Source organism: Schistocerca gregaria, chromosome 5 (genome assembly GCF_023897955.1).
Source record: "Schistocerca gregaria isolate iqSchGreg1 chromosome 5, iqSchGreg1.2, whole genome shotgun sequence".
In the NCBI taxonomy this organism is placed as follows: domain Eukaryota; kingdom Metazoa; phylum Arthropoda; class Insecta; order Orthoptera; family Acrididae; genus Schistocerca; species Schistocerca gregaria.
The window spans coordinates 630691298-630714572 of record NC_064924.1 but is presented as its reverse complement, the minus strand read 5'-3'; the positions used below and the strand labels follow the sequence as shown (position 1 = coordinate 630714572).

Here is a 23275-nt window from a genome sequence, read left to right as displayed (position 1 = left end):
GAAGTTTTGTTATGCTGTACTGCTTGGACTATGACGGGCTGTGGGTGTTTTGTAGCATATGTGTTTCTGAATAAGAGAAGACTTAATAACAGTTTTAAGTATTTTTATATCGTCTTGATAGGCATTGGTGTTCCCTAGAGTCTGCTGCCTGCATCTATAATTGAAGTTGAGGAAAAGAAGTCCACAGTCATATTTTCGTAAAATTAACAGAAGGAGAAAATTTCAGAAGGCAAGAAATATAATGAAAATATACACAGTGATGGAAACAGAAAAGGGACGACGCAAGTAAAAGTTAATGAAAAATAACGCATTTTCGTACATGCAGAACATTTCATAATAATGCAGTTGTTCTAATATTCTCTTTTCATTACAAGCAAAAGACAATTACCAATCCATTGCTTTCATTCTTTCCTTTAATTATTTTTTATTATAATACAACTGGCATCATAAGTGCCACATCTTCAGGACAGCAGTTGTAAGTAGGGTTTGTTAACTATTGTTATAATAAGAAATTTCTATTACATTGTTATTAGTTATAAAAACTAATTGTCCTGTATGCATGAATCACAATGGGGAGCAAGTAACTCAAAAAAGTCACAAATTGAGGAGAAATTTTGGACAGAAATAAGAGTTGGTCCCAGGTGACGTAAAATTTTCCATAGTAAGCTGTTTTGTTCAGCACAGCAAAGGTAGGAAGGCTTCACAAATTGCTTGCGTGGTTATGCTTGGTAGAGCCTCTTTCGATGTAAATAGAAACCTTTTCCTCATTATTCCCTTCCTTGAATTTTACTGTGGAAAATTTACAGAAATTTTTCAGTGTGATATGCGTTGTCAATAAACCATAAAGAATATTTGGAAATTTGTGGTAAGGACTATGGGACTAAACTGCTGACGTCACCAGTCTCTAGGCGTATGCACTACTTAATCTAACTTAAACTAACTTATGCTAAGGACAACACACACACCCATGTCTGAGGAAGGACTCGAACCTCCGACATGAGGAGCCGAGCGAACTGTGACAAGACGCCCATGACCACACGACTACCCCGTGCGGCCCTAAAGAATTGCAACACAGTAGCTTGCATGTCACAGTAGACATAAAACAGGCTTTGACGTTGGGTAAATTACAATTATCAAGCAGAATAATTAGCATACGAAATTTTTCCATTTTTTGTGAAATTTTTATTTTTGCATATTCATACAACATGGCAGAAAAATATATGTTGATAACAATAGCGAAAATGCAATCAGCCAAGATGGCATAGAACTGAGCGATCGAACAATTGAAGTTCAGGCGCCATGCATGCCTACTGCAGAAAGTTTAAGTAGGCCAGAGATGAGTGTAGCAGATGTGAACAAATGATAGCGGCATTCCACAGCAGAATCACCTTGATGATACAATGTTTACAAGTGACAAGACAATGTCACGCATCCTCCAGAGCGATATATTGCTCATGAATGAAGCATTGGAGTGTGATGCAAGTATGAGTATTGACAACATGTTCCAAACACCTTTTGTTCACAACACTACCAATAACTTGGAAACTACAGCTGACAGCAACCACAGTAGGACCACTGACCCACTGCCATGGTAGTTATTATCTAACATAAACAGGAAACTAGATAATATGAATACCAATTTCAGTGATATGAAACAAGATACGACTACTAAAATTGATGAACATTGAAACCACACAGAACCAATTGTGTTTGACAGTAAAAAAGGTAACCATTTTCGTTAACAAACTAAACAAAGGCTATGAAGGTTTGCCTCTAGCTGTAGAAGAGCTTACTTTAAGGGTGGCAACATTAGGAGTTGGCTCAGCTTGTGCTAAGAAAGAGAGAGAAGATCAATGAAAATCTAAATGATATCATTACTCAATCTGAAGCAGGTACATTAGATAAGACTAATATCATTGCAGAAAAGTTAGCAAGTCATACACAGATGTAATAGAAAAAGCTATTCAGAAAAAAGAAAATGAAATAGTGAACAAGATAAACATTAGCCTACAATCCATGAAAGGTAGGATCCACAATCTTTTAGAAGATAATATTACTGGATCTCCAAATATGCAAGGCCACAGTGAACAAACCACAACCTGTCGGTATTTATTCAAAAATTGTCACGAGTCCTACAACAGGTACCAATGACAGTTGTAGAGAGCAAAATGTAAACATACCCACAACTCAAACTTATGTAGACAACATTCCAATAGCCACATCCACTTGGTTAGAACATATCAGCCAGAGTGAACAAATACTTCAACGATTTGCAGATTACAGAGTAACAGCCAATTTAAAAATGTCTTGTTTTGGTAAGGAGCAAGTCAAATTTTTAGGACACATGGTGTCAGAACAAAGTATATTACCTGACCTGAAAAAACTTGTTGCCATACACAATTGTCCAGCTCCAAGGGATAAAAAACAACTTAAAGCATCCTTTTTTTGTAAATTCGTGCCACAGCAGCTGACGAACAGTTATGCATTACTTAACTTGCTGTGAAAAAATAGGTCTTGGTTATGGGATGATAAATGACAGGAGGACTTTAATTATATTAAGCAGGCATTAGTCAATGCAAACATTCTTAACCACCCTGACATGTCCAACGATTTTTGTCTATGCACAGATACCTCATCTCAGGCGCTGAGGGCTTGCTTGTTCCTAGATGCTAGAAGAAGACGGTAAAGAACTACCCAAGGTCATCAGTTTTGCTAGTAGAACAGTATCAGAAGAAGAAAGATCTTACTCTGTGTCAGAATTGGAAAGTTTAGCTGTAATATCAGCTTTTAAAAAGTTTGAATATTTTTCGTGGGGTAAGAATACCATAGTTTACTGTGACCATCAGTCACAGACATTTCTTTTAACATGTAAACTATTGCACTGTAGATTAGCTAGGTGGTGTCTATATTTACAAGAATTCAATTTCGAGTCAAAATGTTATTGCAGATGCCTTGTCCAGGTTACCACAATGCTTAGATGAACTTAGTGAATTAACAGAGCAAGATGCAGAAATCAAAACGTTATTAACGCAAGGTACAACACAACAGTCTGATTAGCATAAGTTCTGTAAGCAGATGAAAACTACACAACAGCAAGATCGCAGATGGAGTAAAGTCGTGAAAAACCATAAGCAAGATGAAGGTGGAAAGGTAAGTAAATGGTATCAGGACTACAAGGGCATTTTGTTTCATAGGAAACATGAAAAATCTGATTAATAGTGTGTGTGTGTATTCCTGAAGATTATATCGACGAATTTATAAGACACACATGTGAAGTATGGGGACAGTATGAAGTAGACAAAAGTACTGAAAAAATTGCAAACCTTTTATTTTCCAAATTTTTGAAGGTCAGTCCTACAGGTTTCAAGAAAATGTGCATTATGTCAAAACTCAAAGCAGTCCAATGTGCCAAAATATACTGAGCTACACCCAGGACTCGCAAAAAACCGTCTAGATATAGTATCCGTGGACATAGCTGGTCTATGTCCAAGAAGTAAAGGAGGTGTAAAATGCGTAGCAGCACTATACAATATTTTCTCGAAACATATGAAAATGTTTGCCATTAATAATGCAACAGCCACAAATATCATAAAAAAAATTCAGGAAGACTATTTGGGAAGAATAGGTAAACCAAAGGTACTACTAACTGATAATTCTTCATCTTTCATTGAGCAAAAGTGGAAAAAATTTGTGACCTCACAGGTCATACCATAGAGCGAGCCTTTATGGAGTTTAACGGGTTTATTTCATATGCCCCCCCACAAACACACTCAATGGATAGAGTACATAACTCCTTTCATGCAAGTTGTCAATAACCTTCCACATTCTTCATCAGATTTCACACCTAATGAATTGATGTTCTGGACAAAAAAAAACGAATGAATGGTAGTCGCCCATACCAAAAGTACCCACTACAGGAATGACACTAGAAGACAAAATCATATATAGTGATGGACACAGAAAAGGAAACGACACAAGGTAAAGTGAATGAACAATAATACAATTTCATACACACTGAACATTTCATGACAATGCAATTTTACTAATATTCTCTTTTCATTACAGGCAAAAACACAATTACCAATCAATTACTTTCATTCTTTCCTTAAATACTTTTTAATTATAATACACAAAGCTAAAGCTGAAATGCTTAACTCTTGTTTTCAGATGATCCTTTACAAAGGAAAATCCATGAAAAATGTCCCAATTTAATCCCTCTACCGCTGAAAAGATGAGTGATATTATCATTCATGTCAGTGATACTGAGAAACAGCTGAACTCAAGAGTGGGACCCATACCAGATAAGGCTAACAGGGTATACTGAATGTACAAAGAGATGGGCAGCACGAATGGTCATGTGTTTGTTTAATCCATGGGAGAAAGTCACCGAAATACTGAAGGAACTGAACTGGAAGACTCTTGAAGATAGATGTAAACTATCCTGAGAAAGTCTATTAACAAAGTTTCAAGAACTGGCTTTAAATGATTACTCTAGGAATGTACTACAGCTCCCTACATACCACTCACATAGGATAGTGAGGATAAGATTCGAATAATTACTACATGCACAGAATTATTCAAACGGGAAGAAAGCCTAATAACTGATACAATGGTATACCCTCTGCCGTACACTTCATGGTGGTTTGCCGAATGTAGATGAAGGCATAGAAATTTTGCAGTGTAGCATACCATCGTTGTTTAAGGTATATAGCTGAATGCAGTTCCTTTTTTGTTGTTAAGTTCCCCCCCCCCCCCCCCCCCCATATAAGTGATGGTACGAAGACTAAAGCGTGAGCAGCAGAAGTAGGTCCCACGCAAAGGATCATGGTAGCGAGACTGTAGAGTCATCTATTGGTTTGCTCGTTAATACAGCGTCCCCTCGTATGCTAGCCATAGACACCTGTGCTCTTTCGGCAATGTTTTTATGTCGTTCTTGTTATTTGCCGAAATGTCTGTGTAAAGATGCCCTTAATGAAGTGTATATCATTCGAAAATGTGTCTCTGGTACTTCCAACTACGGCTGTCCAGGTCTGGTTTCAATTTTATATCTGTTTCTACCAAGAACTGAGATATTATCAATATCGTATCTCAAGTTATTATTTTCTGTAAGTAACATTCTTCCAAGTGCCACTGGATGTAACTTCTCTGCCGGCCGGAGTGGCCAAGCGGTTCTAGGCGCTACAGTCTGGAACCGCGCGACCACTACGGTCGCAGGTTCGAATCCTGCTGCATGCAGTGCATGTATGTGTGTGATGTCCTTAGGTTAGTTAGGTTTAAGTAGTTTTACGTTCTAGGGGACTGATGACCTGAGAAGTTAAGTCCCACAGTGCTCAGAGCCATTTGAACCATTTTTTTGTAACTTCTCTCCATTACCATTCTCTCCCTCTACAAAGACAATATAAGGACTCATATCTGTTGCTTGATATATATTATCTTTACTAGCGTGTTTTTTGTTGCATGGTACTTCCTCTAGGAAGAACCGCTGTAGTAGCTGGATTGTTCACGCCTTTACACCTAACTGACTCTTGGGTAGTAGGTTGCCCATTACCATTTCTATTTCCTGCATTTACCGTCTTGTTACTGTCTACGTCAACAACTTCCACAGTGTATGCGACATTATCAATATCTACCATGTCTACATTCCCTTCAACATTACTACTGTGGTTTTAACTTGCCTTCGCCTTCTGCAGTGCATTTGCATTCGCAGCTGTTACCTGTTGGGTTGATGGTGACTGTTGTCATGCCTTTTGGCACTAGGTGTTGTTTGTCAAACACCGTATCGAGACGTCTGAATGTGATTAATGCCGGTCCAACTTGTTCTGATCGTTCTGAGGCAGTAATCTTGAGAGCAGATGTCGATGGTATCCAGTTGATACTGTTAGTAATTACCACTGTCAAAGGAAGGTCCATCAATACGGTTTCGATGTTGTGACGCATATGCAAGGCCACAGCTGACCCTTGGCCAGTGTCGACTGGGATCTGGTATTTATTTTCCATTTTACAAAACGTCCACTGAGAGAAATCTCCCAGCTACGATGTTTTAATACATGTTGCTGACGATTTGTCAGTAATATATCCAACAGGTTAACTAAAAGCGATAGGAAAACAGCGTTATTTTTTTGCTAACCAAAGTTCGTAACTCTCGTGGTGCACCGTATTAGATTTGTAAAAAGTGATCAGTTTGTTTAACAATATACTCTCCTGAAGTACTTACTCACGCAAAAGGCTCTTTCTAATACAGTTAGGAAAGGATCTGTCCGTGGTGTCTAACACAGGTACACACACACACACACACACACACACACACACACACACACACACACACACACACACACACACACACACAAAAGAAATTAAAATATTTAATAACATTTTATAATGCGTGATTCGGCGTGTTGCTTAGGCAACGATACATTTTACAATTCTCAGAAGCAATATAATCTCCTTCTGTCTCTTGTGATGTCACAGAACATATAGTTCTGAAGCCAAACTTATCGATGTCAAAACACTCACTAACACAGGAAAACACTATATGGAAGAGCAACCTGCTCCCACATCAACTCCTTCTCAGTAAGACAGTGACAATCCACTGTGGCACGTTTACTAGTCATGTGGGAGATCAAATTACACGACCCGATCTTGATGTTCATGGTTTTTTATCTTCAGGTTGTTTGTCCTGGGGTGGTGGTGAAACTGCAGTATGTTCCGGCAATCTAACATCTTCGTTCAGCAAATATGCAGGTGTAGCCGAAACAAACCAAACCACTAAAAGCAACAAGTGAATTGCTAGTGGTATAAGGAAATCTTGTGCTCGGAAACGAAACCTACACAATATTGCAAGAAAGTATAACACAATTCAGGAGTTTGATAGTTACTTCAAAAAATTTAAATCTATCAAAAATAAAATAATAAAGGAGGCAAAGAAACTAGACAATGGCAAATATGTAGGAGATGCTTCAAACAGAACCAAAGTAATCTGGAAAGTTGTAAAGAAAGAAACCGAATCTTACAAAAATAGAGTTCATAATATTGTATTAAAGGCTGGCTTGGAAATCATTAATAACCCACAGGAAGTAGCTAATACGTTTAATAACTATTTTATAAATATAACAGAGAAACTACTACAACAGACCTCTAATAGAAGACAGCATACAGAAACAGGGAAAACAATCTCAAGCAAATCAATGTTTCTGTACCCAACAAATGTAGAAGTACAGGTTACAATAAAAAGTCTCAAAATGAAACACACTGCAGGTGTAGATGACATACCTGATTTCATTATAAAGAAATGTGGGGACTTTATCACTGAGCCCTTAACTCGCCTATGTAACCTATCTTGTGTGTAGGAACTTTTCCTTCATGTCTGAAAATATCAAAAGTAAAGCCATTATACAAGAAAGGAAACAAAGAAGATATTTCCAACTACAGACCACTGGCACTTCTGTCAGTTTTCTCAAAAATATTAGAAAAGCTCTTCAATAAGAGACTAATGGACTTCTTAGAGGATAATGGCATTCTGTCGGAATCTCAACATGGATTTAGAGCAAACCGTTCAACCAAATCAGCAGTTCACTCCTTTCTATTAGAGGCACTGACAGGATTAGACAACAAAAAACTTACCATGGGCATATGTTTAGATTTGTCAAAGGCATTTGACACCATAAATCATGACAAATTGGTACACAAGCTAGAAAATCTTGGCATTAGGGGAACAGCTAACAACTGGCTCAGCTCTTACCTTAAGAACAGGGAACAATATGTGGAAATAGATCAGGAAAGGGTTCATGTCATTAGGAAATATAATTCCAAGCTATTGACTGCTAGATATGGAGTGCCACAAGGATCAGAATGGGTCCTGTTCTGTTCTTACTCTATGTAAATGACCTAAACATAAGCAATGACAGTAGTAAAATATTTCAAATTGCTGATGATATGAGTGAACTAATTACAGGAAACCCAGAAGAAACCCCCATAAAAACATAAGAGAAGCCACTTACAGCCTAACATGTTACTTTGATAACAAGGACATAATAATAAATACTGGAAAAACTGTAGCTATGGATATACACGCAGCACAAACAAAAAATCTGATATCACAATCTAGAGCTGTATGGAAAGACAGTTACCAAAACAGCCTGTATCAAATTTCTTGGACTTCATCTAAAAGACAACTTGAAATAGAAAACACATATTGAGCAAATGAACAAAAAATTAAGATCTTTTTGTTCTGTGTTACATACATTAAAAAATTGCACCAGTTACAACACAATTCAGTGTGTATGTTATGTAGTTGTACACTCTCACTTCCGGTATGGGATTATGTTCTGGGGAAATTCTGGAGATCCCATCAAAACATTCAAAATAAAAAAATAATGATAAGAATAATGGAAGGGCTAGAAAATGGCAAATCATGTAGATCATTGTTTAAAACAAATGATTCTACCACTTCCTTGCATGTATATACCTGATAATATAATGTATTTAAAGCAAAACTTACATACAAAGAACCACTCATCACTCAAAATCACACCTACACCTACACAGCTATGATACAAGACAAAAATTGGATGTACATCTTCAAAGCCCCAGCACAAAGTTATTTCAAAACAGTCTTATAAATCCTAGTATCAAACTATACAATGCCTTACCAGATACCATTAAACACATAGAAAACATTGGTCACTTCAAATCTAAATTGAAGATGTACTTGGTTGATCACTACTTTTACACAGTAAATGAATACCTACAAAAATAAATTTTTCTATGTTAAGCCAATTTAGTCTCATACAGAAGAACATTTGTATATTATCTCTCTGTATATAACGTAAGTATTCATCATTAATTGATATATTAATGTGTATTATTATGTACAAAGGTACATAATGTCTAAAACTGTTAGTATTAACATAAAAATCCAAATATCTCATACAGAAGAACATTTGTATATTATCTCTCTGTATATAACGCAAGTATTCATCATTAATTGATATATTAATGTGTATTATTATGTACAAAGGTACATAATATCTAAAACTGTTAGTATTAACATAAAAATCCAAATATCTCTTGCACATTGTGCAGCTGTAGATGAAAAATGGATCAATAAATCAGTTTTCGATCGGTTGATGGAAATGTTTTTTACTTGGTCTTTAATTATTAATTCAAGACATTTTGGTCTTCTTTCCATGACTTTGTATTCTAAAGACTTTTTAACTCTGTCAACCCTTACAAATAAGTGTGTTGAAGTGTTGAGGTCCTTGTATACAAATGGTGTCTATTTTACCTTGTGAGCTATTTGCACAGGTTTCAGCCAGTTCATATATTGTTTCAGTTGTGAAACAAATTGGGGTAAGTCTGAATCTCTTTTTGTTCCACCTCTTTTTTAAAAAAATCACCAGGTATCCTGATATGTGAACCATAAACCAGTTCTCCTATCGTAGCATTCGTGTTTTCTCTGATTGAGCAACGAAGACCAAGAAAGACTACAGGTATTTTTTTCAGTCCATTTTGTAGTTGAACGTAAACGGTTTGCTGCTTTAAGTGTGTGATGAAATCTTTCTATTTTTCCATTGGATTGAGGATGATATGCAGTAGTTTGAGTTTGATTACAACCACATATTTTAGATAGTCCTTGAAATAGCTCAGGATTAAATTGTCTTCCACGACCAGTTACTATTTGATAAGGTGTGCCAAATCTAGTAATCGAACAATTGAAGAAAGCTTGAGCTACAGCTTCTGCTTATATATCCTGAGATGGTATTACGTCTGTCCAATTTGTAACAAAATCAGTGCATGTTAAGCAATACATATATTCATCAGAAGGAGGTATTGGCCCTATCAAATCCAGGTGAATTACTTTAAAACATTCATCAGTGTCGGGAAAGTGTCCTATTGGTGAATGCACATGTCGTGATACCTTGTTTTTTTGACAAGTATTACATGCTCGTGACTAGTTTGCAATGCTCTTTTTCATATTCATCCAGACACAATTTGATGTAATCATTTTTACAGTTGTCTCGATACCTGGATGAGCCATATTATGATAAGATGAAAAATAGCATAGAATTTAACGGGAATATAAGCTCGAATACTTTGTATCGTGACATCAAACCACAATTGCTTTCCTGTCAGAGTCAAATACTATTTTAATTCAAGCGAAGTATTATTGCCAGATAACAGTTGATGAAGCTCTTCGCTCTTTTCTTGTGCTTGGGCTATCTCTTCATAGTTAATCTGAAACAATTCTTCAAGCCTTGAAAAGCTATGAGCCACAATATTTGCCTTACCAGAAATATGTCATTAATCTGTTATAAACTGTGAAATGTATTGGAGATAATGTAGTTGGATTGACGTTACTTTCTCATTCTTCTGCTTGAATGCATATGTTAGAGGGGCATGATGGGTATAAATAACAAAGTCTCTACCTTCTAACAGATAATTGACATACTTTACAGCCATGTATACACTAAGAAGTTCTCTGTTATATGTGGAATACTTTTTCTGTGCATTCGTGAACTTTTTTGGAAACAATCCAGTAGGTTTCCATTGTTCATCTTGCCACTGTTGCAACACAGCACCAGGTGCAAAATCGTATGCATCTAAAAATAACACGAATTGGCTGTGCAAACCTGTAAATGTTACAATTGTTGCATTTGCGAGGTCTCCTTTACATTTTTGGAACTGAGCAATTTCCTCTTCTATCAAGTCAATATGTCTTCGGTCATTTTTAGTTGTTCCTTTTAGTAAATCATTCAACAAGGCTTGGTTTTCTGCAGCATGTTCTAAATATCTACGATAAAAATTGATGATTTCTAAAAATCTTCGAAGTTTGCAAACAGTTTCAGGTCGCTTGTAGTTCATTGGCACAGACACTTTTTCTGGATCCGGCTTAGCTCCTGAGGATGTGATTAATTGTCCCAAGAATGGCAGTTCTTGCACTACAAATGCGGATTTTGCAACATTTATTACTAAATCACACTGATTTAATTGTTTAAAGAGTAAATTTAGATGATCAATGTTTTTTTGGGAGATTCTGATGCTATTAAAATATAATGCAGATATTGAAAGCAGAAATCCAGCTCTCTCACAACTTCGTGTGTAGACCTCTGAAATGTGCTAGGTGCATTTTGAAGTCCGAAGGGCACATATTTAAATTCATACAGACCAAAAGGAGTAACAACCACTGACTTTGGTTTGTCATCTTCAGCTAAAGGAATTTGATAATACTGTTTTAGTCAGTCTCTCGGAGAATATCTTCTTATTCTGTAGCATCAAATTTACATCATCTACTTGAGGGATGGGATACCAGTCTGAGAGAGTCCTGTCACTAAGATGACGATGATCTCCACAAACTCGCCACTGACCATTGGACTTCATAACAAGGTAAATTGGACTAGCCCATTGTTTAGATGTGATTAGATTAGATTTACTTTCATTCCAATTGATCTGTAGTGAGGAGGTCCTCCACGATGTGGAAAATGTCTGAAAAACAACAATACATGTCAAATATTTACAACTAAAACAAATAAGCTAATGTACCCTTCTACAGGTCCCAAGTGGAATGATCGTCATTTTTAATGAACATTATATGAAAGAGTCATTTTACAAATACTAATGCATTGAATTTAAAATTAAAAAGTGTTTTATTTATTTATAAGGTAATAAACATGTAATACAACTACTATAATACTTATTTACAAATTAACACATTACTGCACAGAAATGGTGCAGAAGTTAGATTGTACTTACACACACACACACACACACACACACATATATATATATATATATATATATATATATATATATATATATATATATAAATTGTTCGTTCAGGAAATTGCTCTAACAGTTTTGCATACTTACATTTTGCATAGAGTGAGCTTACTGAATCGTTAGCATCCACAGCAATTTTTAACTTAGTAATGTTATCTATAAGCTTTTTATTTTTCAGATCTATGAGTAAACCATAATGATGAAGAATATCGGCTCCCAATATGCCTTTTGATACATCTGCTAGTATAAGGGGCCATTCAAACTCACTTTTAAGACCTAAATCAATGGTTAATAGCTTTAACCCATAAGTTTTTATTTCAGAACCATTTGCAACATATAGACTAAAGTCAGAGATTTCAAACTTCTTAGTTTTTGCCACTGGTATAACAGGCAAATGTGCACTGCTATCTACCAGATAAGATCGTCCACAAGTTGTGTCTTTAACAAGTAATCGATACTGACAGCTTACTGGAGGAACTAGGGTAGAACACTCAGCCGCTTTTGACTCTACCCTTCCTTGTTTTCCTTATTTTTCCATTGGCAAGGTTGTACACACTTTTCACATTTACACTGTCAGCCAAATTTGAAGTGATAATAACAATATTTACCTTTTTTTTTGAACTGTGTTCTGTTTCTATTTCTGCTGCGTGACCTGGATCTATTTGATTCTCGGAGCGTCTTAACTTCATTTTCTAAGTCTTTAATTGAACTGTTAAGTTTGTGGAAGTAGCTGATTGGGGTCCGTCATTTCTTCGGATATCACTAATGTACTTTGACTATTACTAGGAAGTTTATCGATTCACAATGTTTTTAAAGCGTTCTCTGACAAGATGGTGCCAGCATAGTTTCGCAATTTTCGTAATAAGTCGCTAGGTTTCACATCGCCACGTTCTAACGTAGTCAACTGCTTTTTTTAATTTTACGCTCTTCACTTTCCTTAAAAATTATTAAGAGTCGTCCTTTTGCCATCGAATATTTCGGTTCAAGCTGGACCAGCTGATAATTGAACTTAGTTGTTTCCGTTGGTATGGCAGCGATTGTAAACTGAGCCTCGGCTTGGCAAAACCAAATATCGGGCTTTTCTACCTAAAAGGGAGAAGCTTTACAATTACGTTATTGATTTCCGAGTACCCACAGAATGTCCTTGTCAAGTCCACTTCCTGATTGCATTTTGATTATTTTATTGAACACCGTCTGCGTCGAATTCCAGCAGATTCCGCGTTGGTCAGTTCGCCGATGATTACGTTGCAGCGTTTCTTTTGTTGTCTCGCCGATCACGTCGGGGTGAACAATTTGTCGGTGGTGTCTAACGCAGGTAAACACAGACACAAATAAGAACTTAAAACTTCTTTATTATAATATTTTATACGACGTGAGTCGACGTGTTGCTTAAGAAACGATACATTTTACAACTCCCAAAAACAAAGCAATCTTCTTTTGTCTCTTGCGATATCACAGCTCTGAAGCCAATCTTATTGATGTCAAAACAGTAACACACCAAAACACTATATTGAAGAGCAACCTTCTCCCACAGACTCATGTGATCACAGTAACTTTGCAACTGTAGGTGTATATAACTTTTAAATGATGCCACCGATTGCATGTAAACATGTTAAAAGCTTAATAAATATTCTATTCTATTTATGCCCGTGCGTCTGCGACGCGGAGAAAGACATCGTCTGGACGAACTCGCCAATGTCTTTAGCTGCTTTGATCTTATAATTTAATTTTTGGACAACGCATTTTATTTTACTAGTCCAGTGGCATACCACATCTTTACTCTGAGAGTTTACTGCATGCATGTTGATTTAGCGGTTGGTTGTCTGGTGGTTTTTAGTGGAAAATTTAACAAATTCTGAACCTGCAAGTGAATGTCTCATTTGGTGCCAATTCTTTAAATATTTGGTGTCAGTCTATAGAAGACGCTGTAGCTCTGAAAATATGTAAATGTTATTTATAACAACTAAATTTTAAGCATGTAGTTTGAAAATAGGTTCGCGAACGCCGGATTGTGAAAGTCCACGTAAGAAGTAAATGCACGTCACCAATTATAATTAAATGTCTTTGACGAAAGCATTTCATCGGCGTGCTTGCAATTTGGCGGCAAAATTCGATTGGACCTATGAGGATCTGCGGCTGGCAATCAAGATTGTTGCCTTAATTACTTTGCGGTCAATTCATAAACCTTTTATCGTAAACAATTGGGATCTATTGTTATCAGTAACACATATTATCTTTGTCCTTGACCAGCAGTGATGGAGCAGCATTTACTTATTGCACAACGCTAAGAAGATGACCATTTCGAACTTCGTCATGATGTTGATTTATTGCCTAATTTTGTACCTGATTCTCCCTTGTAGGGCTGATAGTAAGTAACTGATCTCTAGGATTTAATTTTGTAGAATGTAACGTCAACTGACGTGGGGTAACGTAGCAAATTGGTGTAATTCGTATAGTTCTGCGCGTTTTGGGAATCGTAAAATAATATTCATATAGAAACATTTAAATTTTGGCCTTTATAACCAGTTCTAATAGCTAGGGAAAACCCCAGAACTTATCAAGTGTTTGTTTAATTATGGATTTAGAAATTACACCAAACTAATTCATTCAACAAAATATGAGTAGCATTTATGTATTGTAAACGCAAAGTAAATACTTTACCAATTGATTTGGTAGGCGATTAAATGGCAATGTACGAGTCACTTTCTAATGCAATTTTTATGTTAATGACCATATAAATGTTGTGGCCTTATTGCACAAGTCCCTGTTACAACCCCATACATGTTCCATATAAAAATAAGATTTTTGGATTCCAGCGACCCTTGAATGTTAATGGCTTGGTTAACAATGAAAACTTAGTAAATTTGGAGTTGAAACAAATATCTAGTGTAAATTAATTACAGTAACAGAATCGTGCTGAATTTATACTCCTCAATGAAATATCTATTTTGAGTCATAATGGGGCAGATAGTAAAAGATTTGGACATGATATAATTTATATACACCATTTGTAAGACAGCTCTCGTGAAAGTAGTTAATGAACAGTTGTAACAAAATATTTTATGATTGCCTACATATTTTTCTTATTTGTTTTTGGGCCACCTTGCACTATGCTGGCTGCATCAAATACAGTACATCAATTATTGTAAGAAAAAAATATTCCATTCTTTACTCGTCCAAAAATTTGTCCAAATCATAGATCATTACAGAAAAAATAGTAGTGTTGGAGAATATATACGCCATACCCTATCAGTAGGAACCAGTCCATTATTCATCAGGAATATTTGAGAACTCGGGTAAAGAAATGTTAATTTTTGTCACATGCTAATTTTTTCCAGCCTTTGAATTCCTTTCAACATTTTGCAGTTATTAATCAAAAGTCTCTCTTTATTAATAACATAATCAAGTTTACATTTTGAATAATGCTGAATGATGTGCTAGCAACATACTCTCAACTGTGCACATTATGTTCCATATCATGAGAGACTCATTCCGAGGTGTGGAACTAAGAAAGTTATATGTTAACAGACTCAAGCAGCCAGTGAAGTTATCCAACCAGCCAAATATCATTAATATTTAGCTACTCATGTTGATGTTAATGAGCCATTGTTTCTGTGTTCATATCTGTAATTTGTGACATGTTGGTAAATATCTGACCAGAAGTCCAAAGGTGTGGGTCTCAATCCTCAGTTGATCCTAAGATTGTTTCATTAACTTCCTTTGTATCTGTCAATGATAATAGCCACTGCTTTCTGTCTTACTCCACTCATCTGCACTTTTTACGCGCTAGTATACTCGAAATAAGTTTGTGATTGACACTTCAGTGAGTCAAGTGATAGGGGCCAGCTGCGAGGCAATCATATGAGGGTTGCGCAGAAAGTAATGCAACACATTTTTTTTTTCAACAATTCTTTATTGAACATAATGAGAATTACACACATGAAAGAATAATGTTTTATTTACATCTCTATTCTTCCACATAATCTCAATCCCATTCTATGGCCTTCCTCCAGTGTGAAACAGGACATGTATGCCCTGTCAGCACCGGTGCTTGTCTTTGTGGCAAAGCCAGTGCTTCACTTCTTTGATCACCTCCTTATTATCCTCAAAATGTCTTCCACAAATGGCATCCTTTAATGGCCTAAAGAAGTGGAATTTCAGGGGGGCTAGGTCAGGTGTGAAAGCCGTGGATGGTTTCCCCGACTGCTGCAAATTGTGGAGCTCCGCCGAACTGCCTTCTGATGATCTTACTCTCCATGCCCAGTGAGTAACTGTAATTCTGTCAACAGATTATCCATAGATTTTGTGATTATTTCCCAAAGTTTCTTTCTTTGTGGTGAGATATTCAGTGATAGCACGTTGCTTGTAATGTATATCACCTACAGATGCCATTTTGAAACTGTCTTGCAGCTACACTATTTGTCGGAAGTGATGGAAACTTGGTGCGCTCACTCAGGAGACTTCAAATAATGCAAACAAAATGTTTCTCATTCATAGCAATGTTTTTGGCTGAGAAAAAAAAAATGTGGTGCATTACTTTTTGGGCAACTGTCATAGTTCTTTCTCGAGTGTCACAGGCTTGCTGTCTTGCATGTTTTATAGGTGCATGGAATGCTTTGTGTAATGTGGTGGCAGCGTGCTGACAACACTGACCCCTGCCACTATAATCTGTCAGTCATGAAGTTATTGTAATTGTAATATATGATGTGCTAAATATATAAGTAACAAACTTGATTTAAGAGAATACTCTTAGTTGTCTGTCTACTGGAAAAGCTAAAACCTGTTTAATATGAATATTAGTGTTAAATAATAGAAGTAAAGGTAAAAACTCACAGTACACACACACACACACACACACACACACACACACACACACACACACACACACACACACACACAGCTAGATTGCTATGCTTCACAACCTGTACCATCTAAACCCTGCTCTCCTCTTTGGGTCATTGGCATTTGTTTTCATCTCTCTTCTTTTCTCTTCTTTTGCCCACGACATAATGGTGTTGTAGTGCGCATCATCACTATGGCACGGTGTTTATGGTTGATTGTGTTTATAGATGTCTTATTGTTGTATTTGATGGTGTCCTCTTGGTGCTGTATGCAGGCGTGTTGAATTTCACATGTGGTATTTGGTTTATTGGGGTTTTGGTTGTCGTTGTGGTAACGTGTTTTTGATTTTAGATAGTTAGTGCGGTAACGGGGGTTGTGGAAGTGTTTTCAGGGAGCTACTAAGGCTTTTTTTTTGTTTATGTGTTTGGCTTTTTTGTTAGGTCTGGTTAGTTCAGTGTTTGTTGTGCAGGTAGAAATCTAATTTTTTTAGTCTATTTTTAGTGAGGTGTGGATAACAGTGGAGTTCACGAGTTAGTGTTTTAGGAGGTTTTTTTTGCCAACCCAGTTGATATTGCCGGAGGCTTTAGTGGATAAGTAATTTTTGTTTTGGTTTTATTCTACAATAATTGTAGTGTTTTGTCTGTTGTATATTCATGGTAGGTCTGTTGTGTTTTAAGTCATGTAGTCAATATGGGGTGTTTGGGTTTTTGTGTGTTGGGGTTTTGGTTCCACCTTTCGGAGTTGAAGGTCTTGATTATTTGGTGTCGATTGCTGCGGCTGAGTTATATATGTGAAGATGTTGCCATATTGTATTTGCTGGAACAAGCCGTTTCCACCATATTGATGACGTCATGGGCCAAAGCAGATAGGTGGAATTGGATGCTTCTGCAATTCCTCTCCCTCCCTCCCCCCCCCCCCCCTCCTCCCCACCTCGTCATTACTCCAGAATACCAGCCTCTCTGGACTGCATAGATGGGAAGAATTACCCTTGCAACACATCCTCCAGGTCTCAATGTCTCCTAGCCCACGTTCCACATCAGTCTCTACCCCTCACCCCATTACTCCAGAATACCAGCCTCTCTGGACTGCATAGATGGGAAGAATTACCCTTGCAACACATCCTCCAGGTCTCAATGTCTCCTAGCCCACGTTCCACATCAGTCTCTACCCCTCACCCCATTCCCCTACTTCACTCGCTCTACAATCACATCCTCATCACTGCACCTCCCTCTTCCTCTGTTTTCTGTCTGTCTCCCTCCTGATCTATAATCCCACATCATTCTGCATCACATGCAACTCCCTATGCATGTACCAGAGTGAGTGCGCTGGTGCCACATTCCCATATTGTTTGCTAGTGATAGAGAGGTGACAGCAACGGAAGCAGCCAGAAACATTTGCACCGTGTATGGGGATACTACTAGACAGAGCACAAGAAGAAAATGATTTTTTCGTTTTAAAGAGAATTATTTTCACATTAGTGATCCTCCACGTCAGGAAGACATTCGAGGTTTGATGAAGATGCATTGATTCACAATGATACACCTCAGTGTAATCAATAACTGACAAATGTAATGAACCTGATCATTCCACCATTGTGTGATATTTGCATGCAATGAGAAAGATTCAAGAATCTGGTGTATGAGTACCACATGCTCTAAACCAAAATCACAAAAATCAGTGGGTCACCATATGTGTAACTCTGCTTGCTTGTCATCAGTTGGCTTGTGAACAACACCGATAATTCCTATCCTGTATCGTTACTGGTGACGAGAAATTGTGTCTTTATGCTAACACAAGGAAAAGAAAGGAGTGCTTTAGCACAAAAAAAAGTAAAGGGGCAGCAACTCCCTACATGAAGACTTGTGTGCATCCCGAAAATGCAAAATGTAATGTTGTTATGCGTCTGGTGGAATAGCGACAGTGTGATATACTCTGAATTGCTTCCCTTGGGTGTAACCATCACTGATTACATGTATGTTGTACAATTGAGACATCATGCAGATGCAATCCAAGAACAACGATGAGGAGGACTGCGTGAAGTGTAGCTACTCCCATGATGATAATGTCCGCTCACATTCTGCCAGACTGACAAGTTTGGGAAGTTATTCTGCACATGCCTTATTCACCTGATCTTGTGCCCTCAGATTTTCACCTCTTCTGTTTTCTGTCAAACAACTTTCAAGGGCCTTCTTTTCCGTATGAAAGTGTGCTCCAAACATGATTCAGTGTGTTCTTTGCCTCAGACCCACATGATTTGTACAGTCGCAGAATTGGAAAGTTACCCCAGCCATGGGAGACTGTTCGTAATAGTGAAAATGGACATATTATTGCTAATTAAAGTCTCTGTATGTGTATCTGTTGTTTTTATTAAACTTATTGAAAAACACCATGAACTTATGCACCAATCCAATATACTCCACCAGAGAGTTTCCATTACCATATTGTCATGTAGAAGAAGGTGTAGTCCTAATTAGATGAATGACAAACACTAACTTCGCTTAATGAAGGATTATCCAGCACTTGCACACACAAAAGCACGGAGCGAACTGCCTCCGGTCAGAACAGATACTGTATATGTACAGCTACAGAAAATTCCACTAGAATGATTCCTGACATTTGTGGATACTTGTAGAATATACTCGAACCGAATATAGAAATTAAAAGCTTACAGTCCAGCTGAGTTTTGAACTCACGACCCTCCGTGCAATAGCTTAGTATCATAGTCATTACACCACGGTGCTACTCAGCTTTTTCTGCGACTATATTAATCTTAGTGTTAAACAGAACATGTATGCTGAAGTCCAGATATTCATAAAAATTATATATGGAGTGGCTATTAGCATACCTTTTTTTTTTCTTTTAAGTCTCTTGATTTCCTGTTTCATGCCTAAGCATACTTGCAGTTCTTTGAAGACTTAGAGATCATTCCTGTGTTATCTGTTGACTTGTCTGAATGGATGCTTCTTTTTGTTGTAAGCACATTCTTATAGTTGTTGTTGTTGTCTTCAGTCCTGGGACTGGTTTGATGCAGCTCTCCATGCTACACTGTCCTGTGCAAGCTTCTTCATTTTCCAGTATCTACTGCAACCTACATCCTACTGAATCTGCTTAGTGTATTCATCTCTTGGTCTCCCTCTACGATTTTTACCCTCCACACTGCCCTCCAATGCTAAATTTGTGATTCCTTGATGCCTCAGGACATGTCCTACCAACCGATCCCTTCTTCTAGTCAAGTTGTGCCACAAACTTCTCTTCTCCCCAATTATATTCAATACCTCCTCATTAGTTATGTGATCTATCCACCTTATCTTCGGCATTCTTCTGTAGCACCACATTTCGAAAGCTTCTATTCTCTTCTTGTCCAAACTATTTATTGTCCATGTTTCACTTCCATACATGGCTACAGTCCATACAAATACTTTCAGAAACGACTTCCTGACACTTAAATCTATATTCGATGTTAACAAATTTATCTTCTTCAGAAACACTTTCCTTGCCATTGCCAGTCTACATTTTATATCCTCTCTACTTCGACCATCATCAGTTATTTTACTTCCTAAATAGCAAAACTCCTTGACTACTTTAAGTGTTTTATTTCCTAATCTAATTCCCTCAGCATCACCCGATTTAATTTGACTACATTCCAATATCCTCGTTTTGCTTTTGTTGATGTTCATCTTATATCCTCCTTTCAAGACACTGTTCATTCCGTTCAACTGCTCTTCCAGGTCCTTTGCTGTCTCTGACAGAATTACAATGTCATTGGCGAACCTCAACGTTTTTACTTCTTCTCCATGAATTTTAATACCTACTCCGAATTTTTCTTTTGTTTCCTTTACTGCTTGCTCAATATACAGATTGAATAACATCGGGGAGAGGCTACGACCCTGTCTCACTCCCTTGCCAACCACTGCTTCCCTTTCATGCCCCTCGACTCTTAAGAATGCCATCTGGTTTCTGTACAAATTGTAAATAGCCTTTCGCTCCCTGTATTTTACCCTTGCCACTTTCAGAATTTGAAAGAGAGTATTCCAATCAACATTGTCAAAAGCTTTCTCCAAGTCTACAAATTCTAGAAACGTAGGTTTGCCTTTTCTTAATCTTTCTTCTAAGATAAGTCGTGAGGTCAGTATTGCCTCACGTGTTCCAACATTTCTACGGAATCCAAACTGATCCTCCCCGAGGTCCGCATCTACCAGTTTTTCCATTCGTCTGTAAAGAATTCGCATTAGTATTTTGCAGCTGTGACTTATTAAACTGATAGTTCGGTAATTTTCTTATCTGTCAGCACCTGCTTTCTTTGGGATTGGAATTATTATATTCTTCTTGAATTCTGAGGGTATTTTGCCTGTCTCCTACATCTTGCTCACCAGCTGGTAGAGTTTTGTCGTTACTGGCTCTCCCAAGGCCGTCAGTAGTTCTAATGGAATGTTGTCTACTCCAGGGGCCTTGTTTCGACTCAGTCTTTCAGTGCTCTGTCAAACTCTTCACACAGTATCTTATCTCCCATTTCGTCTTCATCTACATCCTCTTCCATTTCCATAATATTGTCCTCAAGTACATCGCCCTTGTATAAACCCTCTATATACTCCTTCCACCTTTCTGCCTTCCCTTCTTTGCTTAGAACTGGGTTTCCATCTGAGCTCTTGATATTCATACAAGTGGTTCTCTTCTCTTCAAAGGTCCCTTTAATTTTCCTGTAGGCAGTATCTATCTTACCCCTAGTGAGATAAGCTTCTACATCCTTACATTTGTCCTCTAGCCATCATTTCTTAGCCATTTTGCACTTCCTGTCGGTCTCATTTTTGAGACGTTTGCATTCCTTTCTTCCTGCTTCATTTACTGCATTTTTATATTTTCTCCTTTCGTCAATTAAATTCAATATTTCTTCTGTTACCCAAGGATTTCTGGTAGCCCTCGTCTTTTTACCTATTTTATCCTCTGCTGCCTTCACTACTTCATCCCTCAGAGCTACCCATTCTTCTTCTACTGTGTTTCTTTCCCCCATTCCTGTCAATTGTTCCCTTATGCTCTCCTTGAAACTCTGTACAACCTCTGGTTCTTTCAGCTTATCCAGATCCCATGTCCTTAAATTCCCACCTTTTTGCAGTTTCTTCAGTTTTAATCTACAGGTCATAACCAAGAGATTTATCTAATTTTAACCTATCCATTTCCTTTTAAATTTTTTAACCTACCTGCCCGATTAAGGGATCTGACATTCCACGCTCCGATCCGTAGAACGCCAGTTTTCTTTCTCCTGATAACGATGTCCTCCTGAGTAGCGCCCGCCCGGAGATCCGAATGGGGGACTATTTTACCTCCAGTTCAATCACAAACCTCAAAAGTGAATGATCTGCAGGTATGTCAGTGAGAACTCCCACCTATTGATCAGAGCTGTTAAGTGTGGTTCCTGAATAAAAATGATGTAAGGTCTGATTGGCCTTCTTTGTTTTGGGGGGGGGGGGGGGTGGGAGTAGATAGTAAAGATTTTTCTACCTAATGAGTTATGCCAAAACATTACCTCTGGTAATTATCATTATAAATAAAGAAACTTGAAGAGATGAGGAAAGTGAACAAACTTGAAATTTTTGTAGAAAAGACCACATCAAAGTGAAATATTGGAGAAGGGGAAAAAAGTAACCAATTCTCATGGTTGCAGCTAGGTTTGTATATTTCAGTCTTCTTTAACTTATCTATTGTCGGAGAGAATGTAAGTTGGTTCATTACGACTAGCAGTAGCTTAGTAATGTATAGGACACAAAGTTTATGTACTTCTTATTACAACAGTGGAAATTCCTGGATGGAATAATAAATGAAGTACAGGAAAGGCAGCCTCTCACCAGCGGTTGACTGACGTGTGACGCACAGAAACACACAACAGAAAACAGTATTTATGTCAGTTTTCAAGCCCTTTCTCTTTCTGGAGTAGTCTCTCTCTCTCTCTCTCTCTCTCTCTCTCTCTCTCTCTCTCTCTCTCTCTCTCTATATATATATATATATATATATATATATATATATATATATCCCTCACACACACACACACACCTAATTGTACACGCATGTGTTTTATCTATAGCAGTTGCCTAGGCAGATGGAGGTGAGGAGGGGGTGGGGAAGGATTCACAAAGTGTCAAGTGGGTAGTGTGATAGTGTATGGCAGGTATTTCAACAGATGACTCAGTGGCTGCACAGCTATGAGTTGAGAGGGTAATGCATAGAAGAGGGAGGGGAGGGAGGGAAGAAAATAGAGGAAGGTGGATGGAGATAGGGAGGGAAGAGAGAAAAGAAGAGGGATGGAAAGAGTGGGAGAGGGGAGGGGAGAGCCCAGATGTGGAAGGGGGGGGGGGGGAGAGTGGTGAGAGGACATACACAATTTGGAAATGAAACAGTAGTGTGGACAGAGAAGGAAAAGGTAATGTGAGCCATTGGCAGGGTAGTTGTGATAGTGCAGGATATGCTGGGGGGACAATTCTCACCTGTTTAGTTTAGAAAAACTAGTGCTGGAGGGGGGTATCCAAATAGTGTAGCATCTGTTGAAGTCATTTGCATTGTGTCATGTTTTACAGCAACTGGATGGTCAAGTTTGCAGTTTGCCACAGTTTGGCGGTGGCCATTCATGCAAGTATACGGTCAGTTAATTGTAATGCTCACATAGAAC

General features: G+C 37.7%; 1 protein-coding gene across 8 annotated transcripts in view; it reads left to right on the top strand.

Moving 5' to 3' along the window:
* The first annotated feature begins 12780 nt into the window (after positions 1-12780).
* The window catches only part of LOC126272523 (alpha-N-acetylglucosaminidase), a 382435-nt gene continuing 371940 nt past the window's right edge, over positions 12781-23275 (top strand). The window contains exon 1 of one of the 8 annotated variants that reach the window (XM_049975433.1): positions 12781-13090. In XM_049975433.1, coding sequence (XP_049831390.1) covers positions 13012-13090 — 79 coding nt within the window. In that variant the 5' untranslated portion in view covers positions 12781-13011. Of the gene's footprint in view, positions 13091-13545; positions 14144-23275 lie in introns of those variants that run through there. The other 7 variants (XM_049975439.1, XM_049975432.1, XM_049975431.1 and 4 more) reach the window with 7 other exon arrangements.